This window comes from Corapipo altera, unplaced genomic scaffold (assembly GCF_003945725.1).
Source record: "Corapipo altera isolate COAL_440 unplaced genomic scaffold, ASM394572v1 2b, whole genome shotgun sequence".
NCBI classification, from domain to species: Eukaryota; Metazoa; Chordata; class Aves; order Passeriformes; family Pipridae; genus Corapipo; species Corapipo altera.
Genome location: NW_020884874.1, coordinates 32,717,657 through 32,741,194, shown reverse-complemented (window position 1 = coordinate 32,741,194; position 23,538 = coordinate 32,717,657). Strand labels below are relative to the sequence as shown.

Here is a 23,538-nt window from a genome sequence, read left to right as displayed (position 1 = left end):
TATCTCCACAGTCTATGAACTACTAAGATTAAAGCTAGCTCAGATACGACTATATGCCACCACTTTGTTGAGACTCATCATGGAAGGTATCTTCAAAGGCTAATTATGCCAAATTTTTCTTCCTTGCTGGGAGACTAAAGAAGAAGTGTACCTTAACACTGACATTTAGCCTCCTCTCCCCTACTCTAACAGACTTCTAAAGACACCATACTTAACCTTATCTATTGCACGCTTACTTCTGAAGCAAACAATTTTTTATTTAAGCAGTGCAAAGCATAAGGAATTTTTAGCAAATACCTTGACAGAGAAATTGTCCTCAACTAAAACCAGGTATCATCACATAATTATTAATGAAAATGTAAAAAACCATTATCTAGCTCTTCTCCAGTGTGTGTGTCTCGCTAGGTTCATACTAAGGTAGGATGGCAGTCTTAATTTTCTACAGTAATCAGAAACTCCCCCACAAAACAGTATGTTAAAGTTATAGTAGTACTCCTTTTCCTTATTTGCTCTGAACAGTTGTAAGTTATGCTTACAAAAGTACAATAACATCAAAATCACTTGGTCATCTTTTAAGAAATTTATAGAATTGGTGCATCCACAAATCTAAATGCAAAAAGTGTATTGCATGTTTATGGTATATAATGCATACTTGCTCCACTTACAGTTACAAACAACAGCATATGCAATAAGAAACTGTTTAGCAAAATACACCGATAATCAGACGACCATGAAAATTTAAGCCTCTTGAACAATTAACATCCTTCATAACACTGCTAAAAGCATTAATGAAAATTTAAGTGGGAAAATGTACATTCTTTATTCTGTTGTTTAGATACAGAATAAAATTTAAGTTTTCAGAAAATAAAACTATAGCTACAGCTTTGAGAGCTGTCAGTTTACTTTTGAGGATAAAGTACATGCACTTTTTCCAATTACTTTATTGCACATAATGTACAGTCATAAATGGTGTTTTATTTACATGTCTTTTGGCAATGTCCATGTTTGCTTTTCCCCTCGGAATACATTATTTTGCACAAACAAAACCTTAAATGTTTCACACAAACTGCCATAATACAAGTCAAAGTATATATGTATATATGTTATTCATTTGTTGCTGCTAATTCTTCTAAGAGTTTCAAATCTCAGTTAATCTTTGCCTTGGGAGGCAGATCCCCGCCAGTTATTCTGTTGTTGAAGACGGACACCCGAACTGCAGGCACTAAGAAATTAGCACTACAACCCGCTGTGCCTGACCCCTAGCCCCTATGCAGAACCATACCACCTGCAATTAGTGCACAGGCACAGAGAAGGAAGAGCACTGTACTTCCGTTAACCAGTTTGATTCAACATTGAGTATCACGTGTTAATGTTATGGTTCATGTGTTATTTGGACAGTATTCCGTTAAAAGTGTTTTAGAAAAATATATCAAATACATTAAAACAAACCAGAAATTCCAGTAACAATTATATACTTCCAGCCCTAGGAATGTGTTACTCAGATTCCATTCTGTACAATACGGTACTTAGGATAACATTTTTTTACCCAGACACAAAGAATTCGGTTTTACATACTCATAAGCATGTTTCCCCCAAGTTAAAGTAATTTCTTAATGGATGGCAAAACACTTCAATTTTTCTCTGCATTTTCAGGGCAGAAAACCTTTTAGTGGTCCCCCTCCTAGAGCACAGTCTGGCAATAAACGATTCCTAACATGTAGATTTTTGACATACTTTTAAAAGATATGTTCAAATAAAGGATCAATATTGTCAGTATACACTGAACATGTGCTCATTAAAAATACCTTTAATAAAAATCCTTGAAAACTCTTTATGAAATATATCATGAATTGATGACATGCACAAAAATACTCTCAAAGAAACCAAATTTGTTGTCTTGAATGTATGATTTTCTTGAATGTTAAGACAATTTAACCTCAGAATAATATGAACCTAACTTCAGTTATTTAGCAATATTGAAGTCATCCTTAAATTCAGTTCTAAAACCACTTTGTTTCTTTCCTATAAGCAGACGAAGTATAAAATAGTTAAATTTTCAGACAGGCACTTAGGTAAACTGAGAAATGCCTTTGGTGGACAACAATGTATAGTATTTTGATTTTAGTGTTTTTCCCTTTTTTTTGCTGTCCTTTAGCTTTAAAGTACTACAAAACCTACAGCAACTTTCACTATTGTATATACTGAAGAATGAGATGAAAATGCACTGTGAACAAAGTATGACAGTAGTTAATATCTATTGATAAAAATACAAAATAATAAAAATACTACAGGACAGCAGTAGTCCTGGGAATAGAAGTATTCTTCAATATAAAATATTAAACTTTTGTTCCATCTGAATAGTTTCACCTAAAATGGAGAGAGTACTTCACCAAGCTTAAATGTGTGCCTCTGATAAAATTCTTTAGGAATATAAATTATTGGCTCTGTAATGACACTTTGTGCCATTATCCAGTCAAAAGGTTTGGTATAATCTGTACAAGTGAAACTATTCAAAATGCATTGATATTTTATCTGTACCTAAAATTTTTGTAAAATAAAGAACTACATGCCATTAGAAAACTAACAAACATCAAAGCTAGACTATTCTTCTATAAAATAAAGATGCTTTCTATTTTAATTACAACCAATACTGTGAGAACCCTTTAACACTCAAGTTTTATATTGTATGGATTTCAAGATAAATAGTTTCAAACATCATAAATTAAAGGAGGCATTTGAACAGATTCAGTCTCCTTATCTGAATTTTTACCATCTACAGGAAAAAAATGGGATTTCACAAAAATTGCTGACATCAGAAAAGTCATCTACATTGAGAATCTCCCTCAACATTAGGTGTAATTACTGTCAATTTAAGATTACAAATCTAGGAGAACTACCTGGGAAATGTAAAGGAGCTTCAGACAGTTTTAGTTCTAAGAAAGGGAAACGTTTCTGTAAAAATATTTGCATAGATGTACATTCAAAACAGCATTTTTGCCATTTAAATTCCCTGCATTTGTTTTGCTCAAGTCATCCACAGGGATGAAGATCACATAAAGGCAGCCCTGGAATTTGAAATGGCTGTTGCTTGGTAATTTAATGAAAGGTGTATTTTTGTACTTTCTGCAGTCATTAGGAAAAGATCCAGTTTGACCTTTGGCTTACATACTGTACTCCCCTGAGCTAGGCAATCCTGATAGACTATAGCAGAAATATAAAAAAAAAAAAAAGAAAAGATACTTGAAAATAGTGTGGCATGAAGACAATAAGGCACTTTTCACAAGGAAAACTCTCAGATTTTGTATTTCAGTGTACAACAATTCTATCCAGAAGTATTTTGAAACGTCACATGATGCAACATGAATCAGGTGCCAAAACCAACGAATCACGAATTACTGTGAGATTAACTGCAACCTCTGAATGGTTCAACAAAGAATCAAACTGGTTTCTGTACACAGTCATGATTTACCAATGTACTGGCATCTTTGCTCTTTTGCTGTGAGCTGACAGTAATTATTTTAGAGAAAGAAAAAGAAAGTGTGGAATTAGTAATGCAGATGCTGAAAGGCAAGTGGCAAGACTCTACAAGAATGTCTCAAAAAAATGCTACTTTGTTCCCATTTCTACTGGCACCTATTCCCCAAGGTAAGAGGCCAGAATGACCAAAGCCAACTTAATAGTAGTGTGCAGAATGTCAGCTGACAAACAACATAAAAACAAGTCACGTTGTGTTATCTGTGGTCACGTTCTTCAGGGTTAGTCCAGTAACTCAAGACTTTACATTCTTCCGTCTTTATTTGTTTATCGTAATTAAACATGTAATGGTTAATAAACAGACATAGTCCAGAGTTAGTAGGTTGGTATTATAACATTTATTAAAATAATGCTATGGGTTAATAGAAACAGCAAAGAACCAAAGAATTAAAATGCAAGCTATGTAAAAACCCAACTAAAACCCAAATATGTCTAATGTATTCATCCAGTAGCTAACTAAAAGCCCAAGAAAGACAACACTCCCAATATAATAAAGTACTGCAAAACAATTGGCAATTTTTCAGTTATCAAAATTGTGGGTTTTGCATTTTGTATCCTTTTTTCTCAATCAGGAAAAAAATTCTTTTGAATGTTATATAACATACATATAAAACAAGATAGAAAAATACATTATAAACTTGTAACAATGGCTGTAAATACATTATCTTACATGTTTCTCATAGGCAATAGGTTGGTTATGGTACATACATAGCATGAAACTACTAAGATAATAAAGAATAGACAAATACATGTCATCTGTACGGTTACATACAAGCGACACTCCCATCTACCCACTCTAAAAAAATTACATAATACTGTCAGAAAGAAGTCTTAAAACTACTTATTTTAATAAAGAAAAAGTCATTAAAGAATGATAATACTGAGAACCAAGGCATTCAGAGATTTCAAAAGTCATGCTTTTTTTTAAGTTGATCCAAAATTTTGTCAACTAAGTTTTCAGAAGTTTGTTCAGAGCAAACATTACTTTCACATGTCACGCATCTATTCCATACACTTCCCCTACCCCCAGAAAAGACCTTTGATAAATGTCTAAAATGTCCAGGTTTTATCACAGTTGAGATGAAACTGGATCAAATACTGGTATAGTTTTAGCAAATCTCTCTTCAAATGTTCGAGTGTCGCAAGTTTATTCAATCAACCAACCAAAATAAAATCAAAATGGCACAGCATATACTGTAAATAAAATCAACACAACTGTATGTGTAACAGGAAGACAAAGCCGGTGGCACAATAAAGAAAAATCTAGCTGAATACAAAAGGATGAATGTCTATTGCATAGTAAATAAACTGATAATTATTTCCAGGTGAGACAAGATGTTAGATGAGGTCACCATGCAGGTGCTTAAAAATGTAAGCCCTCTTAGCTTACTATTGACCTTTCATTTGGAAGCTGTGAAGATTTGCAGGAGGAGAATAAGTTGACAAGAGGGGACTAAAATTATCACCTGATATTTGCCAAGTTTAGTACTGAGCCCCACAAAGTAATACTTAATGTTTTCAGAATTAAATACTGTGCGTTCAACAGCTTCAGCTCTTGCAATTGCCCAGCTATTTGAACCTAATGTGGAAAACAAAGGTTAAAAATAAAGTTTAGCTGGACTTCAAACAACTAGCTGATGTCCCTCTCCTGCTTATCTTTTGAAGAAAAGCCAACAGGGAAGATCTAACAATAGTCAAAGACAAGCTGAAAAATAAATAACTTCCATACTGTTTGCTACTGCAGGAGCTGTTTGTGAAAACTGGGGACATGTTCAGTAACTAACTGAAAACCAGCCAAGCACTTTCAGTTTCATTATTCACAGAATATCAGTTTTCTTGGTGATGCCGAAGCCTACTACAGTTGATGGATATTTATTTCAACCAAAATCAAGAAAACTCCTCTCCATCCCTGAACAAAAATGACAGACTTCCAGCTCTACAAACATTTGTCAGCTAATAATCTCCTTTAGCACGAGACAGTCTGTATCATAGAACCCTTTGGTCTACGTTGCACAAGTATGGCATTTGCTATGATTTAAAAAGTAGAGTGGTTGAAATAATAATGGGCCGGTTTGACAAAAACTTAGCAAATATTTCGCATATTTTGGCAAAGTCACATCACACTAGTATGGCAAAAATCAGGTAATTAATATGGTCAACTCATCATTTGTCTTCCCTCACAGCTTCTTTCACATACTGGGCGTCTGAGTGGCATGCAGTAACTTGTCTGAGGGAGAAGCTGATTATACAAGACATTTGACTAAATGACCATGAAGAAAATAAGGCACTTCCTTTTCTTTAGACTTATTCCAATACTTAAAAAATAAAAAAGAAAGACTAAAAGGCTCTTTTGGTCTTTTGTTTCTTGACAACCACCAGAAAAAATCAGTTAATGAAATAAAGGGTTTCTTTGTTCTTTTTTTCTTTTTTTTATAACACTTGAAAGTATAAAATGCTACATTTCCAAAAATATATTTTTTTTTCTGCACCAGCACCCTTGTATAGTAAAAGTATCTACTTTTTGTTCATTTTGTTTCAATGCACTACACTTTATCTACAATTTCATTACATGTATACAGCAAATAGGCAAGCATGGCTTTTACATCCTTAATGAAATTTTTTCTATACAGGGAAGTTTAAAAAAAATATTTGAACAGTTTGCCCAGTAATGTGACACATAATGCATGTACCTTGTTCTCATGTAATCTTCCAAGGAGATTAAAATATGGTTAAAACAATTTAAACTTGTATTTCACTTTAATAGTGTTGCTGTTTTGTCCTCTGCATTAATGTAGTTCTGAAAAGTCATCATAATCTGCATTTCCATGGCACACTTTCCTTTAAAACGTCCAATTTGGCAGGCAATAGAAAAAAGGCTGCAACATCTGCCCTTTGAGGGCACTGGTAGTGACTAAACGGCGTATCAAATTTTGAATACTTTTTAGAATCCCTTCCCCAATGACATCCCTGACCAAAGGTTCATGCATGATGCATCATCACACAGTACATTCAGAGAGAGCTTTGACTTTATTTTTTTTTTTTTTCTGAGAAGAAAAATATTCCTAGAAGTCTCTCACAGTAACTGCCTCTGTCATCGGGTAGTTAAGGGACATCTGTCTCCATCTCGTGTGAGGCCTCCTTACCGTTCGCTTGGGGCGGGACACTAGAGGATGATCAGTGCGGAGGGATGAGTTGGACCTTATTGCTTTACTACTATTCAGTGCAGGTTCTAGAACCACTTTCACCCAAACAGGAGAACAAGAAAAAGCGGAGTTGGAGGACAACAATTTCTTTGTCTGTTTTGTTAGATGGTAAGACGAACGGACAAGTGCCCCAGCTCGCTGCACTGAAGACAGGCAAGCAAAGGCGTTTACCAGTTAACTGATCAGCAGGCAGGCATGGTCAGGTCATCATTGGGTGAAGAGTTCAGAGGTCAGAAGGTCATAGGTTAGTTGCCGGTGGCGGCTGGGTGGTTAGAAACAAAAAAAAAACAAAACAAAAAAAAGAAAGAAAAGATAGAGAAGAGATTAGTTCCAGCTAGTGACGGCTTAATGACAACATGAAAACTAATCACAACTAATAAAAAAAACGAGCATGTTTAATTCTGACATACTGATCGACACCATCTACAGAATGCAATAAAATCATGACAGCCCTCCATCATGATTTGGACACGTGAAGGAGAAGCCCACTCCCACAAAACCGGTTAACAGGAAAAATAGAGATAAAATATGACTAACGACTAATGGTTAGTAGCAGTCGATGAAGGAAATTGGAAAACAAAAAACAATGAACAGTTCTTGAACTGGGTAGAAGATTTCTGGAACAACAGTCAGTGCACAGCATCAGTATCTGACTGCTATTAAGCATTAGTACTTCCCCAGGTGCAAGCATTAAAGCAACTATTAATGATGGATGTGATTATTAATAACTGGTTGTTAAAAGAATGGAGTCATCTAAGGAATTCTGAACTTAAGAGAAACAATTTGGTTCAACAAACTACGGGCCAAACAAAGGGTTTTTGTTCAATAAATTTTTTATTGCCTTTCATTTATTCTATTTACAAACAACATGGAATTTCTTGGCCTCATGATACAAAGCAGTACTAAACTGTAGTCTAGCAACGTAGGCATCACCGTGGGAACCAGGAAAATGCTCAGCCTGCTACTATAGCCAGCATTTTCCTGTTCAAAATACTATTTTACACATATAGGACACTTATAAAATGCACTTGCATGTAAACACTGTAAAAGTCCTGCCATTTTAAAGTCTATACTTAAAAAGCTCTAAGTACATGAAAAAATAGAGAAAATATCTAATTGATACTAATAAGGCATTTTAAAACTACAAACAGCTCTCTTTATTCATTTTCAAAGCTAATACTCTGCAAATACAATAAAATCTGACATTTCATATACATTCCTGCTTTATATTTTTATATTTTAAAAGAAGCCACCTGTAAATACTATTTTCTTTTGCAAAAAAACCCCCCCGAAAAAAACCAAAACCCCAACAAAACAAAACAAAAAAAACCCCCAAACACAAACAAATTACAGTAAAACATAAAAAAGTTCTCAAGTGGAAAGTTATCATTCCCAATGTTCTTGAGCTATTCCTTCTTTAATCATTCTCTCGCATTCTCCTTCACCAAACTTGGTCCACTTAACAGTAGTATGATTTTTTTTTTTTAAGACTCATTCAACAGCTTAATTATAGCTAATAAATTCTGAGGTTGATAAAAGTTTTTGTACTGTTGCCATTTTGACTAAGGCAGAGGAGATGAAAGTGAGAAAGGTATTCAGTGCAAAGTCAGATTTGTGCCATTACGTAAAATGAAGTCCAGTAGGTGTAATATTCACAGATACCATTGACTTAACAATCTTTCTTGTGGGTTCATTTACTTTCACGTAATAAAAATGGCCTATCATTTAGGATACAGTTCATAACACTACCAAAAATTACTACTGTAACATAAATGAGACCAAACACTCCCTGATTTTTTTTGTTTAGAATCATGTTTAGTGGGATTTGTTTAAATTAAAACAGCTGTTTCAAAAAGAAAAAAAAAAATATTTCATGTGGCACAATCTTACCACTTCACAGGTATACTAGAAACACACTCTTAAAGCATATTGATACTGATTACAATTTTGATTAAATAGTATTAAAATTTACACATAAATTATGTGACAATTGGTTTGGATAAATTCAAGAAAATTCTCAGCATTAATATTTCTTGTGGAGTTTAAAATCAAAGCAAGCTATTTTTAAAAAATACCAGTACACCTGTGATACATCCTCTGCCAAGTCTCTGGCCTTCTACAGTACACACAGGTTTGTCAACTGTGCAACACCATTTACAGTTTATTACAATTAAATCAGTCAGTCTCTCTGTTATATGCATCAAATTCAATTTTGTATTATTTATAAACTGGGAGTTTATTCTGAGTTAAAATGAGCTATATTTTCCAACCCTTCACCAATTCTAAATGCTTAGTTGTAAAACATTTACACATTTGGGGATTCTTGCTTTAAATGCAGTGCTTATCTCTGGAAAAAAACAAAACAAAACAAAACAAAACCAACAAAAAACCAAAAGAATAAAAAACTACTTAAAAAGTGAATGCAGTAGTACAACAAAGTCATCTGAAAGTCAATTTAGAATTAAAAAACCCCTAACTTTAGACCCAATGAATGCAAAGATAGATTTAGTGACATTTAACTATATAAAAAATTTTCTCATTGAAAAAAAAAAAAGTATTTCGGTTTGCTGACATTGTTTTTCATGGCCATAGCTATAGAATTATCTTGGTGACAGAACAATCAAATAGGTGAATATGGTAAATACTGATAGCATTTTAATTCTACAATATAATTTTAGAACATTAAAAGACATTTTTATTGCTGAACAAAGTTCTCTCCAAAACATTTTGTGAAACTTTTAAATCTGTGCAGTGGTAACCTTGGATTTGAAATTCAAAATACAATGAAGTTCAGTTGTAAAATTAACTTTGTGTTTCTCAATATACACTAACATTACTTAGGTAAGACTTTAAAATAAGGTTCTCCTGAAATATCGGTATGGTTTTCGTAGGAGAGATGTATGCATGACTTATTCCACAGGAGGTACGATATTTATTTATCTATTTAACACAGTGGGTTTCCACTTTGCTAGAGATGAATGCTGTTCTATCAGAAAGTGGCTGTATTTTAAAAGAAGGTGAAATGATACCAATAAAGTAATTTCAGTTACTTTTAAGTGACCCAGATGTAACACCTAGGCACTTCAAAAAGTATTTAAAATTTATGTTTAGTAAACATTACAACGATGAACTTAAATCTACAAATTGGTATTTTCTCCCTGACAGCACCAACCCCCAACTTCCCCCCACTCCTGCTTTATCAGTATATTTACTAGCCGTCTCAGGCAAATATCTAATTAAACAAAAAGGTAGCCTTACCTGTCACCTGAAACTACCACTACAGATCATGAAAAACTGATTTTTGCAACATCAGGTCTAACTTTGAAAGACAACCTTACTACCTATTTCTCTTGAATGTGATAGAAAAAAAGATTAGAAAATATTAAAACCTATTTCCTTTTTTTATAATCTTTTTTTTTTTTTGTAAGCATGGGCTGTAATTTTCTACTGATTATACCCTGTTGCCCGACTGAAGAGTTCTCAAGAAGTGAGAACAATGGGCTGCCCACAGTGTGCAGTGATATAAAACAATCTTATCGAAAACTAAAGTAGTGTCTTTTATCAGCTTTGCATTTTCTGTAAAGACTAGGATCATATGAAAGATGAAAGTGTTACATAAATATAGCAAATATCCAGGAGGGCCCCTTTTACTGAGTTGACCAAAATCTGTATTCTTTCCTGTAGTCAATTTATGGAAGGTTGAGAGAAGTGAAGTGTAGTCAGTGTTAGGAGATGTCAGATCTGTCATTGGAATTTGACTTTTGAATATTACAGTATCATGGAAACCTGCATTGATTTGGATGAGACCAGAATAATAATACTTGGCACATAATGCTTTGCATCCTCAAAGCCCTGTACAAAACAAGAACCCTCACAACACCCCTGTGAGGCAGGGAAGTATTATTATCCTTATTTTACTGATGGGAAAACATACACAGAGAGATTAAATGACTTGCTGAAACCCACAGCAGGGATGGGGTAAGAATTCATCCCCTACACTACGTCCTAGTCAATGTCAATAAACCGAAAATATCAGTTTTCTCAATAAGCTTAAATACTTCATTCAGGGGTCCAAAGGCATGACACTTGAGGAACAGGAGAAAAATGAAGATTTACTTTCCATTCAAAGGTTAAAGAGAGATGCCCAAATATTGGATGTCATCTCACCAACAGGACTTCAAAAGTTGCTTCTCCTTCAGGTTACACATTTTAGCAGCAAAAGGAAAATACCAAGAAATAGATTTTGGAAAAAAAAAACAAAGAAACAAACCAAAAAAAACCCAAAACACCAAAACACCCTCCCTTCTCCTACCCTTACTAATTCAAACTCAAACAACTTTTGAAGTTATCTTCACAGCCCTTACCTTTCTGAATTCAGTTAGGTATCTGAGAACATGCATCCTCCTCATAATATACAGTACAGTGGCTCAAAAGTTTATTGGAAAAAAAGGAATCTAAATCTTCAGATTTCTCCAGACACAGACAGGAGGCATTTATTCCTTTACTTCTTTCTCATTAAGCAACCATCCATTCATTTTATTTTGCAACACCAATCTGATATTTCCACACCAATTAAAAGAATGAACTGGGGGGGGGGGGGAGGAAGGGAACATGACCAAATTAATTATTGCAGCACTGATTTCATAGCGTTTCCTGATGCAGATGGATCTTTCATTTTTTAAAACTGTATCAGCTATAGCATTTCTATTAAATATATCAAAGTATATATATGTAATTGAGTTGGGAAAGCCAAATTTACGATTTTTTTTTTTTTTAAAAGCACAAGCATTCCCAAAGCTTTAAAATATTAACTGTTCAGATTCTGGAGAAAAATAATGAATGGGTCAAAACAGGGTATTTGGTTAACCAGCTGTGGTGTTGCAAATCTCATGTACACTCAAAGCACTTCTTACAAACAAGAACTGCAGAACTAAACTAACCTCGGTCTGCGGTCACAATCCTTTGGTAAGGATGGACACGCATATCGTGCCTTCGAACTTTAGTAGCCACCGCACCTAGTTAAATTGCAATTACCAAGACAAAGTTAGAAAACATTCACAGAAAACATTAACAGCAGGTTTATCAAAATGGATTTAAATGATCATTAACTACAAAAGTTCATTTTAAGAAAAGCAACAAGTTAAGGCACAGTAGTTTCAAATCTTAATCTTAAAAAGAAGTTTATCTGTGCAGATTAATATTGCATTTATTTTAAACATCCTGGCCTTAACCTGTTTAATCCATTCATTTACAATCCCAAAATTACAGTATTTCATGAAATCTATTAGACCCAAGCACATTTAAGCTTTACTAGTCACATATTCACTGAAGTGCCTTTCTTGCAGCAGGACTATTTTAAATAATGCCATCTTTTAATACTGACAATTATTTGCTAACCTTAAGATCACTTCCAGTTCTACCACAAAAAAAAAGTTTTAAAGCAATTCTTCAAGCCTACAGATTGTGATTTTAAACTTTAAGTCAATAAGTATGAACTGCAATGAATTAGGTGATTAGTAAAGCAAACACTATATAGAACACTTAGCAGTCAGTATACTACTATACACTCATAAATTACAGCTACTCTGTAATAATAGGACCTAATCCGAATTAATAGCACTATTTTATTTTAAATCTATGTGCAAAAAAGTGCAAGTAAGTCACTGACTGCTAGGCCAAGCTTTTTTCAAGGCTGCTGAAACTAAGCATTTGTTAAAATTCAGATCTGATGAAGGATCAGTTAAGACCGTTCTTGAATTCTTAGCCTTTCGTTGGGAAAGCCATACCTGAAGATAAAAGGAAGGGAATTAAAAGTTAGTCACCAACTAAAATTTGATCCCAACACCAATATCCCCCAAAATACTTATAGGGATGCATTTCTCTGCCATTTTTAACAGAATTATTTTAAGGTCCACCACAAAAATGGACAAAATACTATAAATGAGAATAAGCGTGTAACAAAATAAAACTCAAAACTAATTTAATTCAATTAACTCTATACAATTGCTCAGATAATAGAGCAGATGTATTAAGAGTTATTGATTATATGCAACTTGAGTGGGAGTGTGGGGGTTCCCCCTCCTCCCTTTTCCTTTTTTAAGTAACATTTTTTAATGAGATCTATTTTGGGCAATCCACCTCACACAGTTAAGCCCAAGAGTATGCAATGGTTCCAGATACCATTTTAGGAGTAATTTTCCCCTCCTCTCTCTTCATAGAAAATCCTGTGAGAAATTGAAGTTCCTGCATCGTATTAAACTACTACTCTGGAATGATGTATTTCTTTACTTGCTATTAACTGAACTCAGGAGAGGGGTTTGCCCCTAACCAACAGCTGACAGCTACTCTGCTGAAGTCTGTAACCATGACTTCACCCCAGGATGTATCACAAGCGGACTAATAGATTGGGGTAGAGGAGTTAGGGAGAATATTTACATGTTTGTGGGAAATAAATGATAACGGCTCACTGAATTTTGGGTATGGGGTAACACAACCACCATGAACTCCTCAAAGACAGACCTACTGCATACTTTTGTCCTACCAGAATTCTTATTATTGATTCACTAATCCTGCAAGACAGGATACATAATATATATAATATATATATGTAATATAATGTGGAAACATGCACACATACAGATAACTCACCAAGTATCTGTCATGTGAAACACTGATTTTTTGCAATACTTTCAACAAAATATTGACTTTGAACCTTATTGTCCAGTGTTCATTAGAGATGTTTAGAATTTGTGTAAATCAATAACTGCCACTGAACAAACTAAGATCAAAGTCCTATAAAATCAACATTATGCAGCACCAAGGTCATATGCAATTCAGAACAAACGGAAGAGAAAAAATTATTTAGATTCTGTAGAGGGTAGGGAAGGAAGAAACTATGGGAACTGCTTTTTCCATATTGACCAGTTAACTGAATTGTCACAGTTGCTTTATCTTGCCTTCACACAGCAAGTCAGTGGTCTGATATATTAGGAATGATGGGCATTTCAATGCAATGTATATAAAAGAAGCCATCAGCAGAGTTGCTAATTTTATCATACTTCGGTAAGAACTTGGTTTGCTTTATATTCATTCACTGAAATTATTTTCTGCTCACAAAATGGTTTACAGTTTTCTGACATTGATGAGAGATTTATCAGTTGCGTACTAAATAAAGCAGCAAAAACTCCAACTGAGAAAAGACCTTTCCACTCCCTCCAGTTTTGCTACTAAAACAATATAGCAAAATAAGAAGCTTTCTCTTCCAAAGATTGCTGGACATTAATTTATGTTAAAGAGAATACAAATAAATCTGGTATTTATGGCAGCCCAAATGACAGGTAATAGATGTCAACTTCTATGTAGCTTTTTATGCCTGTGTATCCACCATCTAATGTTATACAAACATCAAGATTTTGTTTTCAGTAATCTTATAAATAAACATACACATTCAAGAACGCAAAACATGTTTAAAATGTACAAGAGTTGCACCATTTGAGCAGCTCTTCTAGGCAGTTTTGATATACCTGAGTTAAGTTTGTTGCTTCAAATTTGTTTCTTTGAGCTCCATGACCTCTACTTTGCAAATACCATAGAAGCATAAGCAATACATTCTCCAGTCATCCATGTACAAAGATCTTACCTAATACACCACTAGGTTCAATAGGATACTCAAGGATTGATGTAGCTGGTGCCAGCGTGTAGGGGTATTCATATGGTGTGTAAATTAAACCGGCTTCGGGTCCAGGTGGAACTATTGCAGCGGTGGGATGAGGAGTTCCGTTTGGCATGACAGCGGTTTGTATTTGTCTGATCAAAGGCATTATGGTAGGGCCAGCTGGCGTAGGAGTACGCAGGGCAGCTGGTGGGAGAACAGGCGCAGGCCCAGTAATAATCCTTGGAGCCTGGGCTGTTGCTGCAAGAGAAAAGGCAAGGGCTGCTACAGTAAGCAAAGAAATTCAGAGGAAAGTATGGAGATAGCAGTATAAAACGTGGAAAGAATGGGAAAAAGGGGAAAAAGTAGGAAAGAAGAAAAATAAAAGGAAATCATTAGTACATGCGCTGATCACACAGTGCCAAAGCACACCATTCAAATGCAAACAGCTTTCCATTTTCCAGTGTGATTAAGTATGAACATGCAAAATAAAAAAGCCATTGTAAAACAGTGAGGTAGATTTCTCAAACAGGTTACACAGCACGAAAGCTCCATTTAGACCACATTTCTTCATTTATGCTATCAAGACTGCATGAGACTGAGATGCATGCAGGAAATACAAGGGAAATACTGTCACAAATACAAAGTACAAAATTTAGTGCATCTACAGAGTCCACAGACACTCAGTTATGCAGAGCTGCTGTATGAGTCTACAGTTTTTATATGACTTAAAATTGTATTTAAACCTGTATACAATTCCAATTTCCAGGATCAGTGAAGTTAAAGATGACCCAGAAACATGAATCAATCCTCTCCTACTCTAGCATGAATAAAATAGACTCAAATGTGATTTCCATATCAAATTTCATCGAATAAGATACTTCTCTTGTATTAGAAGTTTACTACAGCCTTGCTTAAAGAAAATAGATGCTTTTTTTGTTTTGGTGGGTTTTGTTTGTTTGTGGTGGTTTTGTTTGTTTTTTTCAGTGGTGCTAGCACATTTCATTAAGTGTTATTTGAAGCCTGTTGGCACACCAGATGAACAACAACTTATACACTAACACATCTGCTGGTAACAGTCAATCTTAAAGGGTTATAATTTATGGATTTCTGTGCACTACTGTTGATCTACATTGGTTTAATTAACTTACAAGTGGCCTGAAAAGAGAAATGTGGCAAAAGTTTTTCAGATTTATTATTATTTTTATTTTTTTAAAAAAAGTGCTTAGATAATTCAAAAAAACCCTCAAACGTTTTCCTTTCTCAAACAGAAACAAACCAGTCTGGCTTCTACACGTTCAACTTTTCAGTAAAATCAAAATACAAAGAGTGAAATTGTCTTACTATGAAAAAATGAGTATTAGTGTGGAAATCTCTAGTCAAAAAATAAATAATAATTCTATCTTCCCACTTACACTGATACAATAGACCAATGGGAACAGATCAGACAAAGAAGTTGTTCAAATTAATATAGAGGTTTCTATGCAACAGTTTGCTTCAATTTAAGCTATTCTGAAAACTATTTTACTCAAATATTTGCAACAATTTATAGACTAACATATATTTAAAACTGATCTAGTGTTCATTAGGCCTGAAAGATTTACCATTACCATTGTAATGGTAAAAATGGTAAAAGCCCTTGCTTATGTCTCTTTTCAAATCAGAATAATTACACTGGTGTAAGCACTCTCAAATTGACCTAACTGCATTCCAATCTTTAAACATATTCAACACTGAAATGGTGACTGTGTGGAGAAAACAAACTTGCAAATATCAGTAGGTCCTTAGTGAAAAGACTGGTTTAAATGTGCTTACATTTGACATCTGTATCACAGCTACAGCAAAAATTTAATTTGGAAAAGGAGCTACATTTTCAGAAGGAGAAATCAGATTTTCAACTAGAGAAAATACTTTATATCACACATAATAGGTATATGTTTTCATTAGTAGGTGCGTGTAATTAATTTTCAAGTGTAAACTTGTGCATACATGCGTTTGCAAAAGCATTTTCACACAAATGTAATGGAAGTAATCATAAAAATGGCTTGTTACATCACTGATCCCTGTGAACTCAGCTGTGAAATCAGTTGATGAATTGTTGGTAAAACATAACATTGGGGGTACGCATGCAAGCAAGATGAAAGGAAGGAATATAATACAGAAAAACGTATTCACAGTATCCTCAACATCTGTTAACATTTCAAAATTAAATCTCTAAAAATAAAATTGAAAAGGAGTCTATTGCCCTTAAGGATGCACTAAAGGAAAAATTATTGTACAATAGGAAAATCTGGTTTAAGGGTTGAGGTTTTTTATACTGTATATTTGTAAATGTTTCAACCCAGACATATTGCCTAAAAAAAGGGGGGGGGAGGGTGACAAACAAAAAAACCTCCCAAGTGACATAACTTATCACCAAAATATCTTTTCCAACAGCTACCTACTGTTTTGTTGGGTCTTTACTGCCTTCCATTCTCCAACATAGTTGCCACTGCACATTTTCCAAAAAGTAGCTTTAGGAATCAAAACCTGCAAATATTACTATAAGCATTGACCCTTGAGCTTATGACATGCTTACGTGATTTGATGTTGGCATCTCTGTAGGTGCCATTCAGAATTGCAAGCTCCATCAGCTGCATCTTTTTAAGGCTGTCTTCTCCTTCTGCCTGCATATGAAAAGATAGGAAGAAAGTCAGGATTATAAATTCACTAGTGCACAAGATCTAAGGGACCTAGAATAAAATGTCTTCAAGCAAAATACCTGCTCACCATTAGTCACAAAACCAGCAAGCTTTGCTAACTTTTCCTTAAAATTAAGGGCAAGTTGTCTGTTGTCAACATTAAGTCACACTGACAAACATCTTTAAAAGAGTTTTGGAAAAGAAAGCTTCATAATATAAATTATAAAAATAGGGTTAAACATAAGTTGTGTTTGATAGAAATTGTTTAAGGAAATTTCTCCTCAAATATGTGTTCATGTACTCCTAAAGATATCTTTTTAAAAACTGTATTATTGGGCCAGAAGAAGAATAGGCATCACAGATTTTATGCACTGCAATTTATTGTAACTTGCTCCACTATAGTTGACTACTAGGGAGGTGGGGCAAACAAAAATAAACAACAAACTTTGAGTAGCTTTCCAGACAGGATATTGACAAATGTCATAAGGCTGAATTCCTAATTCTGGCACATGTAGATGTATTCCGATGAGGATATAACCACTATTTACAAGGCATACATTATTCGTGGTTTTGCTTCAAAATAAATTACTTCCCTGAAGTTATCCACTCCACTGGTATCATGCAGGTTGCATAAATATTAAGTAGTGTTCAGTAAAAAAGGGCTCACTTTTTCAGTTAATAACAAAACATTTCTAACAGTATAATTTCAGTTTTAAGACCAGGTATTTTTTGACCAGTCTTTCCAGAAATACTACCATTTGTTTAGTCTGCACTCTAACATGCAGAAAACACAGTTATGGTATAGGAAACCCAAGAGAGATGGTCAATGTCTACTTTAATGTTAGGTTACCCCTTGCTTCTTGTATAGAATGTCACTGTTGAAATTCTCAGATGCAAAAAAGGGCAGCTTTACTGTCAGCTGCATTGCATTCTTCCTTTGCTAAACTGAGTTTCTTACATTTTTACTTATCTATTCACACAATATTTTGCAGGTATTTGGAACAGTATTTTCCAAGTTAATGGGAACCTGTATAATAACATACTGAGCCATCCACTCTGAAAATCTGAAGTCTAGTTTCAGAGAGAGTTGTTCACCTCTCTTAAACTACATCTCTGACAGAGGTTTGAACTCATATTTCCAAGGGCATGAGTGATAACAAAAGAACAGAATTAAAAGCCACAAAAATAGCAATCACCACCAATAACTGTCTACTAAAGCACTGCACCAGTGAAACATCTCAAAGTAGTTATGAGTTAGTATAACTAACTCATAGCACTGTTCCAAATGTATAGAGAAATATATTTCCAGGCTAGTTTGCAGCAACGTACTGTCATGCATACTAAGGATAAGGAATTTACTAAATTACAAGACAAAAATAGTTTTAAAATTTTATCTAAGCAAATACAGTACTTATTGTGAGGTGTGTTCAGGGCCACCACACCTTGCAATGGAAATTTTAACAGCTGATTTTTATCAACAACATAAAATCAACATGGTAAGATGGGTCAACACTAAATTTCTTTCAGACCTCAGAAACTGAAAGTCCTAACTGTAATACTGAGGGTTTGCATAAACACCTAGATTATCAAACAGTAATAATTTATGTCGTTGTTAAACATTCAGAATGTACTGAAAATTAGACATTTTCTTTATATATTAAATACTGTATGACAGACCAAGCTGACACTAGTACTGAAAAAAACAAATGCACATCCAAGTACCATTTTAGCTACAAATTAATTGTACAGTTAAGTACTGTAGTATCCAGAAACCTCAAGACTCCATAGCCATTAAAATGAGACCCTTTGCAATACAAAATATACCAATTCTAGCAAGCTTAACATGAGATACTCAGAACAGAATTACATTTTAAATGCAAAATTGTATCTCCTATTTTTAAAAGAAACCATTATTTCGTTGCATCTTTGCTGATAAATTACCTAGGCAATCATGACACAATAAAAACAATTCCAAATCTATCTCCCTATCCAGAGCTCACAAATTCTTGTCATTCTGGATATACCTTATCTAATTATTTTAGCAATAAAGATTTTTTTTTACAATTGATTCGTCTTTTCCTCCCCCCCCCATAACAGTTACACTGTTATTGGCTTTTTGTTTGTGTTCATGTATTTATTTATTTGAAAGTGTGCAACAAGAAAACTTCCTCACAATGTCAGCTGCATCTCCCATACAGTTCCATTAACGTTACTAAAATTGCTCACTTCCTCCAAATAAGACTTCAGGTGATTGATCTACACCATTAATAAGTCTCAGTAAATGCTGAATCTTACATTCCACTTGCTAGGATAATTTTAGCAACTCTAATCCCAGATTTTGCACCACAGTGAATATTTCCCTATATAACTATTTATAGGATAATAATTTTGTGAGACAGAAAACATTTTTACCCAAAAGGAGTTATAAGTCCAAGTAATTATTCTTACTTTGGATCTTTAACGTTTTTCTGTAGGTCACTATTGCTTTCTATAAAAAAAGATTACCCAGGTTTTACAAAGTATGTTTATGAAAACAATAATGGACTTCATCAAACAAAGTAAACAAAGTCCTTGATTTTTATTTTTGAGATTTACTTCTCTGGACTACTGCTCAGCTGTTGATAAACTTCTCTTCTTTTAAACTGACCCCAAAACATTGCTTAAAACTTTTCCGTAAAGACTGCATCAGTAACAAACCAGAGATGTAAGATGTAGACTTGCATTACCAGACATTAACACTAACTTTTGACTTTTGGTACTTTGATTTTTAAAGCACTTATTAGGAAGAAAAAATCCAACCCAAACAAAAACCCAACCAGACCACTTAACACCTTTAACGCTGACCACAAGGTCATCGTTCCGACTCCTCCCAGAAGATGGCACTGTTTATTATACAATATTATCTCCATAAGACCTGGATGCTTAGCACTATTTGCACCACTCTACTGGCATTGCTTAAAATCCTGCCACCCCCTCGCATCCTAAACTTTCAACAGTCACTTGCCACATCTCCTCGAGGTGAAGTCACAGAAGTGGTCAGGACCCTTTCAGACACTCTGTCGTGTCCTACATTCTCTGGCATCAAGATCTCCACTTGAACATCATTCACCAATAGCCAAGACCTCAAATTTCCAAGAGCTGGGACAGAGCACGGGGCACATGTTTTTGCCTGCCCTATCCTCTCGCTTCTTTGCTGACAAATGATCGAGTAAGGCACACAACTCGATCTATCTTAGCTCCAGGCATTTCTGCAGGCACTCTCTGTTAAAGCAAAGAGAGGTTGCATCAGGGATACAAAGGCAATCTCTAAAGGGACAGTACATTACCTGTACAATAGCTGCAACAAAGCTCAGTCATTTGTACCGAAAGGAAGCCTACTTTGAGCAAACATCAATAAGGTCACTTAAAGCCAGATTTGCATTACTAAGTTGAAGCTCAAGTGATTGCCTCGAACTTCTCATCCAGTTAAATCTCCAGTGCTTTCCTTCTATTTATCATGTACAATATAACATGCAGATTAAGAAAAAAACTCCTTAAATGGTATCTTGAAACATAATTCTTTAAATGTAAGTACTTGCAACTGCTCACTGAATACAAACTCCAAAGAGATGCAAGTAGTAAATCCTAACAAAGCCAACCGCGCACAGACACCAGGGGTTACTGATTTTTGAACACATGGCCCCATACTCTTCTGAGTAGCTCAACTCTACTTGGGCTAGCAATAAATAGACCTAAAGGAGACCAAATGCCAGTGAGAACTATAATTTTAAGTAACTTGCTTAACAGATAATCCTTTATCAGAGTAGGATTAATAGTCTCAAGACTCAAAACACTAGTAACAAGTGCCACCACTGGGGAAACACTTCCTAAATTTCAAACTAAATACACAGTACTGACCCTACAAATGCCCAGTTAAAACCACAACTGTCTCCCCTACGTTGGACAAAACCGACAGTTTCACAAAAAATAAAATAAAAAAATTAAAAAGAAAAAGGAAGAATACAATAAACTGCTATTAGTAAGAGTTTGTTTCACGTCATGAAATGAGGGGCTGAGAAAACACTAAGGAATTCTTTTCATTATCAGTGTCCAAGCTGTACTTCAACCTCAGACATTCCAAGATCCCCAGAGAATCCTTTTGTTTAACTAACGCTTCTGAAATTAGTTTTAGGCACTGAAATGTCTCAGATTCTCATACACACACAGTACACCCTGAATAGTATCATACAGTTTAACTTCTTATTTATATACAAAACATACACACAACTAGATACACGTTATCAAAGTGGAAGACAGACACGCATGCAGACTCCAAATGTAAATGCCTTCACTGTGCTATGTTGATGAAGGACTTCAGAAGACAACATCAGTTTTCAAAGGTGACAGACAGACTGTTAGATTCTGTGTACAGTCAACTCTGAGAAGCCTGTAACAAATTACAGTAGAAAGGTACTATCTTAAAATAAAAGAAGGATCAAGCAGCAACGTTTATGACAGAGCAGAGATCCACAAGCTAGCATCCAGCAGAGACAGTCAGTGCCCACACTGCCCTGCCATACTGCTGTTGGATCCAAAAGGAACATGACTGCAGTTCACTTAATTCAGAAACCAAACACTCCACTTATTTGTGTGATAGTAGGGATGCTTTATCCTGACAGAGCTTCTTGAGCCTCACAGTCTCACTCAGCTAAGTCTCAGAATGTACTTCAATTCTCATTAGTACTAATGCTGAAAGGGAAGGTTTTCAACGTATCTGTACAAATGTAGATACTTTCCCCATATAATGCTCAATTTCCTTTTAAAGTAACCGCTTTGGAAAACATAACAGATGCATTTTTTTCTAAATGCATAACAAATAGATAGATACACTTATTTAGGTGATATTAGTGACTTTCACTGACAGTCTAGCTTCCAAATGTCATGCATTTTGGATGACATTTTTTCAAGCCTGTCACATCCCTGCACTTCAGTTGAATTCTCATGAACTGAAGTGAGCCCAGTCTTAGGAAAGGCAGCAGACAGTTTTACTATCTGGCACCACATGCAGCCAAGTCTGGCTTAGGTTAAGGGATCAGTCCTTTATAAGCTTTTCCAGGGCTGTCCTTTAAGGTTCAGAGCAGGAGTACTAAGTGGGAAGAGGAAATTGTGGTAAAGTAAAATGAGTTACGTCAACTGCGAACACAAAGGCCAAAAAATAATCTACCTTCCCCTGCCAACTGCAGCAGGCCTGTCCCAACAGGCTCATGGGAAAAATGATTAGGCTGCCTCAGCAACACAAGAGCGCCAAAGAGCACTTACCTTCCAAGCACCTCAGTAACCTCTCAGGCAGACCTGCCTTCCTGCCTGCCCCACACTACTGTTGGTTAAATAGCAACACTCAACAGCAGCTTTGCACCTTTCCTGCCACCCTCGGAGAGAACTTTTCCAGCTACCACATTTTGTCCAAGTCCATATGCTTTTCTACACATTTACTTCAAGTAGAGAATTCTTCCAGTCACACATTATACTTTCCAGTATGCAGGTAAGGCATTAAATAATTTTACACACACTCCAAATAGAAGGGTAGAGAACCTGGCAGTTATGGAAAAACACTATACTAATGAACAAAATCAGATACTTAAAACTCTTCCTCAAACGGAAAAGTAATTTATAATTGCCACAAAAAATAAACAACTTTTCCACCACCTGGAAATATACACATTAAATACGAAGACTTGAATTATTCTTTAGAGTGCCCATCTGTATCATATAAGCCAACTGTAATTTATTAATTTAATACGAATTTTGGTAAAACATAATAGCACCACTGAAATATTTTACTGTCATTGATCTTAACCTACTTATCCAGGTGGCAGTGCTGCTCCTCAGGGGTCTGTCACCCTGCCTTCCATCAGTCCCCAGCTGCTACACAGCCGGAACAGCTGCAGCTTGGATGTTTGCACTGTGACACTAGTTGGATTCTCCAGGCTCTAGAATGCTTTTATCTCCCTGACAAAGAAAAACGTTCCACTGCAATTCACTTGTAGATCAGTAAGTATTCCTAACATATGGTCAAACAGTCTTTACACATGAATGTCTCTATCCAGGGACAAAACCCTTCCATTCATAATTTATCAACAAAAAACCTTAGAAACAATATACTACAAATTCGTGGATATACACATATTGAACAAAAAAACAATCTCAGGCATCAGTATATTGTAAAATATACTATAAAGCCTAACACGTCAGAATTTTTGAAGCTAAAGGATATACACTTACAATCTATATTTGGAAGGTCTTTTTTAATTCCTAATGTATCTATAGCAACAAAATCCCAGGCAAGATGACAGGTAACCAGATGTAAAATACAAAAAAGAGCTTTTTAAAAGGCTCTGAATGGGACTACCTCAACTATTAATCAATTATTTACTGCAAGAGATTAGATTTCACTTTTGTAAACGCTTGTAGTTCTGCTAAACTATTCTCT

General features: G+C 35.0%; 1 protein-coding gene across 12 annotated transcripts in view; it reads right to left on the bottom strand.

Annotated features, from left to right (window-relative positions):
- Nucleotides 1-607: 607 nt before the first annotated feature.
- QKI (QKI, KH domain containing RNA binding) overlaps nt 608-23,538 on the bottom strand; it is a 158,580-nt gene continuing 135,649 nt past the window's right edge. For 4 of the 12 annotated variants that reach the window (XM_027632871.1, XM_027632904.1, XM_027632912.1 and 1 more), the window contains 4 exons: nt 16,967-17,054; nt 14,377-14,673; nt 11,678-11,752; nt 608-6,999 (listed from right to left, as the gene is read on the bottom strand). In XM_027632871.1, coding sequence (XP_027488672.1) covers nt 6,983-6,999; nt 11,678-11,752; nt 14,377-14,673; nt 16,967-17,054 — 477 coding nt within the window. In that variant the 3' untranslated portion in view covers nt 608-6,982. Of the gene's footprint in view, nt 7,000-7,552; nt 12,524-14,365; nt 14,674-16,966; nt 17,055-23,538 lie in introns of those variants that run through there. The other 8 variants (XM_027632896.1, XM_027632865.1, XR_003525757.1 and 5 more) reach the window with 6 other exon arrangements.